The 12,168-nt window shown below is 45.9% G+C and overlaps 1 protein-coding gene across 2 annotated transcripts in view; it reads right to left on the reverse strand.

Annotated features, from left to right (window-relative positions):
- LOC102388286 (ligand of Numb protein X 2-like) overlaps positions 1–12,168 on the reverse strand; it is a 41,735-nt gene that overhangs the window by 4,067 nt on the left and 25,500 nt on the right. For both annotated transcript variants that reach the window (XM_025213782.1, XM_014523938.2), the window contains exons 5-8: positions 10,847–11,215; positions 7,916–8,092; positions 5,354–5,528; positions 4,952–5,162 (exon numbers count right to left, since the gene is read on the reverse strand). In XM_025213782.1, coding sequence (XP_025069567.1) covers positions 4,952–5,162; positions 5,354–5,528; positions 7,916–8,092; positions 10,847–11,215 — 932 coding nt within the window. The remainder of the gene's footprint in view (positions 1–4,951; positions 5,163–5,353; positions 5,529–7,915; positions 8,093–10,846; positions 11,216–12,168) is intronic.

The following is a 12,168-nucleotide window of genomic DNA, read 5'->3' on the forward strand; positions in this document are numbered from 1 at the left end:
ACAGTATCATAGCACCTGACGAAGTAGACTGGCATCTACAAAAGCTTATGCATTTTTTATCGAGTTGGGCCCTAAGGTTTCACCCTGTCCTGGCTTCTGCTGTGCTTATAAAGTAAATATTCACACTAACATGTAACCACTGCAACCAGACCCAGCTCTAGTTTTCTAAGAAAAGTACTCCAACTGGTTTTGGTACCTCCATAGTTATGTTGTGCTGTTTTGGGTGAGCAAGATAATTTACAACAGAAGAGCTGAAAATGAAGTACAACTGATAATAGACGGCAACATACAGCTACACCATAGCCAAAGATAGTGAATGTGCTAGGCACAATTTAAGCCAGAGCTTCATATGGAAGGTACAGTTCTTATGTGGTAGTGGGCTCTTTAATGTGCATTAGCTTAATTTTAATGTATATTAAAGTCACTAAAAACGCACACTTTAGTTAATGCACATTAAAATAGGCTAATGTGCATTAAGCATCACTTAAACCATGCTCTTTAGTTAATGGACATTTTTCTAGTACTTCAGGGTGCCTGTAGACGTGTTGGAAGGTTGCTCCAATGCACTGTAATAACAATTAATTGGGCATTTATACACATACCTTTTTGTCCCACGACATGCCAAAGATCTGTCACTTCATGCGAGCTGCATGCAAACTGACGCACACCTTGCTGCGCCACATGCAGTTGTACGAGTGGTGAAAAAAGCACACACAAAATGGTGCGGTGCGCTTTTCAACCAAAGCACCTCCGATGTATTTTAGTTCAAAAGCGCACCATTTCCATTTTCTCAGTGCTGACACACAATTTGCCACTTATACAACTGCAAGCGTTGCAGCACCTGGCGCTGCGGTGCTTACATGTATAAAAATGCCCGCTGGGTCTGCTGGAGTGCAGTAAATAGCGCATCTTGTGCATCAGCATCCCCACACTTCAATATGGTGGTGGGGGTGCTTTTACTAAAGCTTTTTGAATGAGCTTAGTTCAAGCACCCTTGCTGCCATTTTGAAGCACAGGGACACTAATACATGAAACTCTGCGGCACTTTAACTTGAGAGGCTCTCTAAGCCACTCTAATTAAAGCACCCTGCCCCCTACCCCTGAAGCATGCGTAAAACTGCCCTCATAATGGAGGTACTAGATTTAATGCACATTAATTAAAGTGCATTAATGCACGTGTAGAGGTGCCCACTGACTGCAAGTTATTACATCTACTAATTCTAGTATATACCAAAGGCCAATCAGTTCTCTATAGCAAGCAGTTTTGCCTGTGCAATTTTTTGGGGATGCTGGGGAAAGCTTAGAACATTTTCCATGAAGGCTGCCAGGTAGATATATGATTTTGACAGAAACTTTGTTACTTTTGAGTGTTCACATTTTCTTTGAAGAAAAGTGTGATGTGCTGTCCAGGTCAGGGGCGGGGATGGGGTTCTCTTAGTTCCTGAAGCTGAATGTTGAAACAGCTCAGATTTCATGGAGGTGGGTACTGTGTGACCACCCCAGAAGAAAAATGTAATACTGCAGCAAAAAAAAAAGAAAGAAAAAAAAAAAGAGGAGGAGTTAAGTGGACAACAAAAATACCCACAGCTATATTAGGAGGATTGTGTGCATGAGACATCCAGTGCCATACTCCAAATAACCAAACACTATGTGCCTGAGATTAGGGGGACAACACCATGTTATAGCATAACTATCCATTGGCTAAGGATCTTAAGAGCCTCAACAGGAACACTGATCTGATCCATGATTTATGCTAAATCCTGTGTTCTCAAAAATTCATATCCTGTTTTAAAAACCAGAACTTGTTCTAACTGTGATGAGTAGGCTAGCCATGACATTTGGGCTATCCCCTATTTTAACTTCCCTTCTTAGGCAGAAGGAGAGAGAGGTTAATATCTCATCTGAAAGACACTTCTCAAGCAGTACCGTATCAGCATAGTGTGAACACCTAAGTCCAATAGGATGGAACGTAGCAACTTTTAATCTTTCAAACCAGTGGTCAGTAGACGGTATGCTGCCAGGTGAGCCAGGCTGACAAATGCCAGATGACACAAGCAGTAGACCAAAAGTACAAGAGCTTAGTATACAAAAGCTGGAATTCAGCATCATGGACAGAAGTGTTGAAAAGGACAGAGAATGCCCCTAGAGAGCCTTGAGCACAACCTCTTTGGATTCTGCTTTTTCGTCAAACAACTGCTCTCTCAGGGTAGCTACACACACACACACATGGCCTACTTCCAACAAATGTGAGAGATTAAGTAGCACAGGAGCCATCTGTTGGATCATGTATACCTGGGGGGGAAATAGCACGTGATACCAAACCACTGAAAAACATTTTAACTGTTGGTGAACATTGCAAGAGGGCTACACTGAATAATCGGGACATCTCAGTCCAATGATTCTCCAACAGGGGAAAATAAACTTATGCTGCACATACTGGTCAATATGTTTAAGATTACAAACACTTGTGCTCAGTAGAGGACAGCACTAAGCACAATAAGCCAATAAAAGAAGAACAGAAGCAATGGCTAGAGTAGAGGATACAATTTAGATGACTCCTTATTTCACTGGGAAGGACTGGAAGTGATCATCTGGAACACCGTGCAAGAGGCAGAGACCCCAAAACTGCTTTCTAAGCATCTAAAGAGCTGTCATAAAGGAAAAAACCCTTCTCTCACTGCAGAGAGCAGGACATTGAGCTGGGATAGGGTTGATAGAGGTGATACAGAAAGGGGAGCTCTGGCTGTCCACTAAGAGGGTGTGATGGGTGGAATTATGCTTACTGTCCCCAGGTTGCAGAACAGAATGGAGGGTGTTCAACATTTCCCAGTACTTCTGGGCTTTGCTGGTTGCTACATGGGACCAGGAAGGATACACTCCCCCCCACCTCCCCCCGCTACCTTTCTGTTGCTGCATCTATCAGAGTTTGTTTGGGTTTTTTCCTTTTTTTTTTTTTCCACCTCCCTAAGATGCACTGGTGTTGACCGGAGTCAAGACTGGGGATTTTGACTGGGGTGTGCCAATGCTCATGCTGGGACTAAAACCCAGAGGCTCTTAGCTAGGGGGTCTTTCCCCTCCTCTCAAGGCATGACTGATTGCCACATTTGGGGTCAAGAATGAATTTTAATCCATGCTCCATGGTCAGACTGACATGGGCTGTGGTGGGTGGGGGTGGCCCACTTGGATTTCTCAAGAAGAGTTTAACAACTCTTGCAGCAGGAGGACACTGACCACCATTGTCCCCCTGTTTTACCTGTGGCAGGTTACAGTGCTATGCCTTGTACTTGTGTGACAAGGGTGATGTGTGTGGTTTTTAGTAATAGGTTAGGCAGGTATTTGTATGGGATGATTTGAACAGAAAAGCATTTAGCCCCCACAGTCTATACCAGAACCCGCCTCAGGCAGGGGCTTGAACTAGACCTCCAGAGGTCACTTCTGGCCCTATTTTTCTACGATTTTAAAATGAGGATCTTTTTATAATCAACTTTCAGGCTGCATAAATTGGAGCCTTAACTTTTGAACACAACTCTTAGTCTCTTGTTACACGAGGGTGTGAGTGAAACCACAAGCCCAAAGATATGTCCAGCAAGGGAATGATGTGAACAATGTTGGCTTAAGGCCCAAACTTGAAACTAAGGAAGATGACTGGAAAGCAAGAAACCCAACATCATGGAGACAGAACTCAGGAAAAAGCAAGAGCCTCCGTAGCTGGGAAATCTTCTGCAACTGTATCCTTCACCTTCATCCTCCCCTGTGTGCAAGACTGGGCATGCAAACAGTTGTTTCCCCGTAGTGCTGTGCCCAGTATGGCTCCTCTGAAGAAACTGTTAGGATTTGGGAGTCAAAGCCCAGCCGCCTGTATGAGCATGAGTTGATTTGGTGCAGCAGAGGCTACTTAGTCTCAGAACTTTAAAGAACTGGGTTGGTTTTAGGGAAGGGGTGAAAAGATATTAGTAGGGCTTTGCTGAGCACGCTGCCTTCAGCGAGCTGCTCTTGTTGGGCTTGTTAGCTTGGTGTTTACAGGTTGCTAAACTGGAGGAAGGGAAGGTAGTCAGAGGCTTTGTTTGGTTGGTTGCACCAGGATACAAGCCTATAAATCACCTGAAACCTCTGGCTAGAGGCTCTCTTTCTTTGTTTCTTTTTTTTCAGCCTGTGCCTCCTGCAAGCTCCCTTTTCAGCAGCTTGGATTTTAGCCCTGCCACAGCCCACACTGCCCCTCTGGGTGAACTTATTCTGGTTTGACCTTTGAACAAATCACCAAGCTAGTGGAGCACCACCTGCGTCTCTCTGGAAAGGAGATGAAAGTTCAACCCTTAAAGGGTCCCCTCTCAAATCTGCCACCTGGACCTCAGCAGCATAGTTCCCACTGCCTTTGGCACCAGCACATGGCAAGTCTCTATCCCAGTGCTCTTTGGCAGGGAAACTAATTATTAGCATCATTTGTCCTAATATTACAAATTATATAGCTGAGACTAACAAGAGACAGAACCCCAGAGGAAGGCTTGTCTCTGCACAAAATGACAAACTAGCAGTGTCAGAGCACTGATCTCCATCACACAGCTCAGAGCAACCAGAGTGCCTCGGCTTCATGATGTTTCAGGGTGAATTGTTTGCAGTGTGCACGCTGCCATCAAAACATCCAGTGCAACAAAATAACCCCTGTACAAAACATGTGCTTGCTTTTGTCCCCATCTCCTGCAGCAGATGCAGTTGGAGAAAGCATTCAGTGAACTCTGGCAATATTCCCGAACGATGGGGGTCAGAAATACCAAAGGGCGGGGGAGTTTCTTAAGTTAATTTGTTTTACAAAGACCACACAGACAAGTAAGGATTCCTCTTGCTTTCTGTTAAGAGGGCTGTTGGCAAGTTTGACTTTGTTCAGAGTTAACTGATGATTCACTTTACCGAAGTGTCAGTTCGGGCAAAAGAGAGACAAACCAAACAAACATACCTAGGTAGTCCAAGCCACATGGTCCAAAGGGGAGACCAGCTGAATCCTTGTTCCCTTATCTCAGAGGATGAGTCTGTGGGTTCTGGTACAAGGATCTCCAGGGCTTTCAGTACCAGTACATGGGAAGCAGCATTGGATTTAAGTGCTGGCACAGCTTCATAGTAGTTCATATGAGTCAAATCAATGCCATTTATACTCAAGAGCACATCTCCTGTTGATGACATGAATAGATTAGAGGGAGTTAGCCAAGTGAATTTACTAACCTTCCATGATGGTTAGTAAATGCACATCTGCCCCAGGTCCTCACGCAGGACCTGCTGCCAACTTACACTTAGACTCTAAATCTCATTCACTGAGTGAAGGTAAAGAGCAGGGTACGGAGGCTGTGGAAAGCTACCTTACCTCTCTTGATCCTGCCATCCCTGAAGAGGCATCCAATGGGCTGCACACTTGTCACATAAACAGGCAGTTTGTTCTTATTATCCCTTCCACCTCCAATAGTTATTCCCAAAGATTCCTTTGGTTCCTTTTTTATGGTAACAGTCTTTTCCTGGCTAGCATATCCCTGAGGTAGCTCCTACAAAGTGAGGAAAATGTACACATGGTTTCATCAATGCACAGACCCTACAGACACCCCAACTTTGGAGCAGGGTTAGAACAGCCTATAAATTCAATGCTGGAGAAAGCCCCAACATGATTGGAGAGCAAAGCTCTCTGCACAGAACAGGCAAAGGCTATCATACAGTTGCCAAGAGGATTCAGCCATAAGTCTGAGGAATTGTCTCCATATCCATTCAACCCTTTATTCCTACTAGAAGCTCGCTACTGGGAGAAAATGGAGACTCAAAGTGGAAAGAAACTAACATCCGTCACAAAGTCTATCGAACATATAAAGTGCTACCAGCTTTTGATCATGTCTTTAATTGGGATGGATTTCAACTAGTGACACACCAAGTGAAGTTGAACTCCCAGATCTCATTACCAATCCTAAACACTTACTGCTTGTGCGTCTCATGTGCACTTTAGAATTTATTCAGTCAGAGCTCAGATCTGCGAGCCTTCTGTTTTGCCAGACTCAATATACCATAAGGCACATCATGGAAAGAAGGGTGAAGGCTTATTTTTTATATTTGGCATTGCTGCATGGGATAAAAGGACAGTTTCTACTGACTTAACTGTTTTAAATGACAGCTAAAGGAAGGGATTTTTCAAAACAGCTTAGCATTGCCCTAAATCTGCTTTCCTTCAACTGTGAAGTCAGCTGCAAAACTCCCACTGACTTTGATTAGGCCATTGGCAAGTTATTTGGAAAATCCTTCCTCCAACACTTGCTAAAAAGCACAGCGCTTGCTTTATGGATCTTAGAGTAAGCAAGGGTTTTGAGTGCGTGCATGTGTGCATTGGGGAAATGGAAGGAAGATACTAGAATACAATTTATACAGCAAAGAACTACTAGACTCAAATTTCTTCTGGTAGCCACCAATTCAGATCCCGTAAACTCAGAAACTTAACACAACAGGCTGGGCAGTGTTTCAGGAAAAACATCTTTATACAGATGGTAGTTTTAAATAACGAACAAACTGTCAGAGGCAGCAACAAAACAGCCACCCTGTTCAAGCTCTAAGTTTTCTAAAATAGGGAACAGGAAGGTAAAAAACTAGGCTGTCAAACAATTAAAAAATGTGATTGCAATTAAAAAAAAAAAAAGTCACAATTAATCGCGATTTTAATCGCACAGCTAAAAACTCAAAATTATATGTAGAAAAACTCAAAACGATGCAGGTACTTTGTATGGTTGGGGGTCGGGGGGGTTTAGAGCCTGAGGAGGGGGGTTGCCCACAGGGGGGTCTAGAGCCTGGGGAAGAGAGACCCCCACACACCCTTGCAGGATGCCCAATCTGAGTGGGGTTTCTGTGGAGCTGCCCCAAGCCCGGAGCTTGCCCCCAACCCCAGTGGTGGCCTCACCCTGCCCTAACCCCAGCAGTGGTGGCTGCAGACTGGGCTGTGGGCAGCTGCTCCAGCCCTGCCCCAGCCTGAGCCTGAACTTCTCTGTTTACTTGCTCAGCAGGTGCCAGGTGGTCCCAGCCCACCCTGGTCTCAAGGATGCCAGGCAACCCCGCTGCAGCCCAGTGCCACCTTCCCCGAACCCCCAGTGTTGCCAGCCTGACTGCTCGGGGCCCTGGATGGCGGTTGTGGGTATGTGGATGGGTGTGCCCCCCTCCCCACCTTCCTGCTGCAGCTGCCCAGAGCCCACATCCAGGCTGCCTTATGGCTCTTACTGCCACCGCTGCTCCATGGGGTGGCCCAGAGGCAGCAGTGACAGCAGCAGGGCAGGGCAGCCTGGATGCAGGCTCCAAAACCACATGCATGATTAACGTGTTAATTGGTTCTTGTGTTAACTGTGCACATTAATGGTGAATAATTGACAGCACTATAAAAAGCAAATTACGTTGGTGGAGTAAAGCTGCAAAAGCATCATGCTTCAGCTTTGGTGGTTGAGCTTTCACTGCAGGCCACAAGGCTACCTAATCTCAAATGGTGGTGGTTGTTTCTCCATTTCACTGTATAGTTCGAGGGGAGAGCAGTGCACTGAGTGATAATTGTACTGGCTTTGGTGCTGTTAAATATCCAGAGGTCCCTTCCAAAAACTGAGATGACCTTGCAGTCTTGGCCAACAATTTTTCTTCCCTTAAAATAGGCTTCCATCTCAATGTCCACATGAGGGTTACTGCAGTACTCGCTAGGTACTGGATATTCCATGCGCTTGTACACAACTCACTGCACTGCCAGTCACCAGCACCTACTGTTTGCAACACCTGAAGAAGGAAAAGTGCCCTGGAACCAAACTCTGCTCCTCATACAGCTGTAGTAAGCTTTATATTCCCAGTGTGCTCATGGAAAATGAATAGACCTAAGAAACAAGCCATTGGACCTACAGAAAACACTAATTACAGCAGCACTTACCTTCTGGTAGCTAGGTTTGCGGCGGTAGTAAGTTTGCTCAGGCCTCCTCCGATGGTGCACTGGGCTCTCTCCATTGCTGCTGCTGCTGCTGCTGGGTGTGCTGCCATCATCAACAGTATCTACCAGCTGTGTGCCAGATTGCCGGAGGACCACAAAGTTCACTCTTGTCTCACTGGCCTGCCAGAAAAGCAAAAGGGATAAGTTTGAAACTTTTGCAGTGTCCCTGGAGAATCAAGTCTCTCTATGGGTGTGGCAGGGCACTGCTGGTGCCTGCCACTTTAAGGACTCAGCCAGCCAGCTGGCAGGTGCTTGATTGCCGCAGCCATTGTAGATCTCTGGCCACCTATATAAACAGAGCAGTTCAGTGCTGGCAGGCCAGGCAGAGACATTGCCTGGCTGCAGGGCTGCTTGGTACATCCTTGGAAGTAAGAGCAGGAGTTGTAGGGGATGGTCAAGAGGCACCTGGTCCTGGGCAGGACCTAAAATTGCACCTTGCCAGGAGCGGGTGGCCTAGTGGGGCTCTCAGTGGTGCAGGAGCCCCCAGGAAATGCCAGGCCAGTTACTACCTTGCTAAAAGGCAGGTTGGGGCACCTTAATAACCCCAGCTTCCACAATCGGGTGGGTTACCTGCTAGTAGGGTCTGGAAGGTGGACCCCGGAGAGAGAGGGACCACACCTGCAAGGGGGAACAGCTCGGGGAGCTAGGCAGCCCGAACGAAGGCGGAGTAGGCTGCCTGAGTGGAGGGATCCAGGTGGGGTCCGTGCTGGAGGATTCTGGGGCCCAGAGTGGGGCCAGTGAGATTAACAACTAGTGGATGCCATCTGCTTGGGCTGCGGTGTAGGGGAGGAATGGAGCCGCAGATAGTGTCCCCTGGCATTGAGGCAAAAGATGGGCGGCCTCTCACCTAATTAACATCTTAATTTAATTATCATCAAGGCAAGGCGGGTGGTTGGCCCAGAAACGGGTGGGCGCGCCAAAGGCAAATCAGCCCCAAGAAGGCCCCCGTTACGGTGGGCCATGGAGAGGTGGAAGCTAGTAACTTCTAGTGACTGCTGTGACAGAATTATGACTGAGACTTTGTGCCACTGAAACATGCATGTAACAAGTGTACACCCTCTTCCAGGCCCAAGCAAACCCACAACAGAAGGTAACTGAAAGTCAGGTGTCGGTGATGGGGATGACTCTCCTGACCAGACTTGACTTTCTACATACTTCCCAGGCTCCAGTATCACATATAAATTCAAGATACTCAAGTGACATGAGTATCACTTATAAGTTCGCCCTCCAATCTCAAGAGGAACTGAAGTCTTACCCTTTAAGCCAGTGATTCTCAAGCGGGGTCCTTGAAATCCTTTCAAGGGTGCCACACAATGTTAGCACTGTTACATGTACATGATTCACATGATAAACCCAGAGATTTCAACTAGGAATCCATAGTGTTAAAAACATTCTGTCCTGTTGTGATCTTCCTGGGTTCTTTGCAACAGAAAAAATGCTCTATTATTTCTCCATATTCCAAAAACAAACGAGTGAAAACCAAGGAGCTAGCAATACCCAAGTCTAATGAGGGGTACCTCAACACTTAAGAGGTTGTGAGCCACAGGTGTTCTTTGTGGTTTTTCTTCGAACACCCACCTATCTGCTGCAACAGCTGAGACTAGGTAAAAGAATTCCAGTTACTACTCTTGTTTAATGTGTGGTCCTACTTAGTAGTTCTGGTGCCAGAGCATATTCTTGATGTTGCTGTAACGGAAGCAAATCTTATGACCTCCTGTAAGGACTAACAGTTTGGAATTTCTGCTTGAATAAGAGAGTCCTGACATCCCAGAGAAATCTTGAACAACCATACTTCCAGAGTTGCTTCAGAAGGCACAGCTGTAAAATGCATTAGTTACATTCTAAAAATGGTCTTCTTCACAAGCTGCAATATTGCATGGGGATTCTCACGCCTTCATCCTCAAGAAGCCAAGTTATTTATACATGCAACATGGCTGTACATAGTACCTTAAAGAAGGAATCCTTTCCCCAAAGAATGTGCCATATGAAGTGCAGCGAGTGTTAACTGAAAATTAAATTAGATCCCAGAAAAGCTGAGCCATCTAAAAATATCTATAGGATATCCCTTTAAGGTCAATCCTGATTTGGATCCAGTTAGCCCACTGAAGTCATTTAGGGACTCTTCTCACTGCTTTTAGTGGGAGCTAGATAAAGTCCCATACCTGAGATTTAAATCTGCACCGAGGAGTCACAGTTTAAACTCTTGTCATGAGTTTAACAAACCTACTGGATTTGTGATCTATATGTAATGGTCTTAGAACCAGTGCTTTGACACTTGCTGACTTTAACAGCATGATCTCAGGCCTTGCAGTTAGTCCTGCATCTCAGTACATCTTTTTTGCCCCCTTCTGAAATACAGTTTGCTCGGGAAATTTTACAACCAGCTTCACAAATATAAACATCAGTTCATATTGCTTCTGTTCTGTGCTGTGAGCCTCGGAGACCTCTCTTTGCAGATCGTTCTCTCCATCACATATCAAGCAGCGACAGAGGCTTCATTTCACAACCCTGGCCCTTCTCCATCACATTCATATGCACTGTGTCTAGACAGTCTATGTGCAGAAAGGCTATGCATAACCCTTTACAAAGAGACCAGGTCACCATAGGTGCACTAAACCACCATAGACAACTGACTCATCACAACTCTGTCAGAGCTGACTCAGGGTAGGTTCCCACCCTGCGTTTTTATCAATGTTAGAACATGGTAATCCCTACATCTGCAGGGAAGCCACTCTCCCAAAAATAGTTACTTAAGAGTATCCAGGTTGCTCAAGCATTTTTCATTAGCCCCTGGGTCAGAAACAAAGTGTTGTACTGGTGGTGCAGATAGTCACAGAGTTATGAGACCAACCACTCCTCCACGCTGTAAATTACCTGGATTATCTGTGCAGCAGTCTCGGGTGTTCCTTGCCTCAGGTCCTGGCCGTTTATAGAAAGGACTCTGTCGTTCTGGCTCAGCTTCCCGTTTTTGGCTGCCAAGCCTCCATCCAGCAAATCTAGAATAAAAATCCCCGGCTCATCTGTCTTCCTAATCAGTTTGATTCCCAGGGGCTCTGATCGGTCTCTCTTCATCAGGGTAACATGAATCACTTCCCGGTTTACAGCAGGGCTGGAGTCCTGCTGGACAGTCCTGGGGGAAAACCCCTTCTCCTGTAGGATCACCAAGTGGAGAACTGAACCTGGATGGCGCAGCAAAGAGACCGCTTGGCAGTGAGTCACATTGCTGATGTTGACGCCGTTCACCTACGGGAGAGAACCCATTGTTTGGGATCTATACACAACCTGTGAGACAGTCCTACATGGCTAGTAGCATACAGAGTGCATGTAATCCTCCACGGTAGAAGAGCCATCTTATGCACTATGCACTCTGGTGTGCAATCAGCTACTCTTGTTGCAAGTGCAGAAGACAGAATTCTCTAATGGGGAATGCAAAAGATCAGCAGCAGGTGGGGCAAGATACAGTAGCTGCAACAAGGCAGCCCCCAGACGGAGGACAGAAATCAGAGAATAGAAAACATCACAGCTAACTCCAAGCCATTGCATAAATGGTCTCTACCTTGTACCTTCTGGTGCTTGGGCCACAGTAAAAGACTTACGGTACAGAACATCCATTCTCATCCCATTTCCCTTGAGAGACTACTCCAGTCTGGAAAATGGATAGGATCTTCAGGATCGTCTTAAGATTGTTTTGGGTAATTATTCTTCCTTCTATTCTGGGTTCTATTCTGTTGCCACTTAGCTTGAATGTGGGGTTCAAGGAGACATTGGTGGCATCCTCGTCGGTACTCCAAGACCCAGCGCAAGCTGGGCTGAAGGAGTACGAGATGTTGAATAATTTTAATTAACTGTCCAGGGAAGACGAGGAGGTACACGACCCTCGGTCAGACAAGATGGAAGTTATGTTGGTTGGCTGGGGTAGGGAAGCGACTTGATTATGTCTGTCACTCCCAGTGCACTCAGCCAGTCATTGCTCAATTTGTAATCCAACACACACTGATTATATTTCCACTGGTTGTCAGGGAATCAACTAGTAGCAACAGCAATGTTGGCTGGGAACAAGGTAATAGCAGTTTCCTTTGCATGCAGGCTTTACTAGCATACTACTTGCCTGCTACCTCAATTAGACTACTTCAATGCGCACTGTGTAGAGCTTTTTATTTATTTAGAAGCTGGTATAGAATGTGACAACTTATTTG

This window comes from Alligator sinensis, unplaced genomic scaffold (assembly GCF_000455745.1).
Source record: "Alligator sinensis unplaced genomic scaffold, ASM45574v1 scaffold626_1, whole genome shotgun sequence".
NCBI classification, from domain to species: domain Eukaryota; kingdom Metazoa; phylum Chordata; order Crocodylia; family Alligatoridae; genus Alligator; species Alligator sinensis.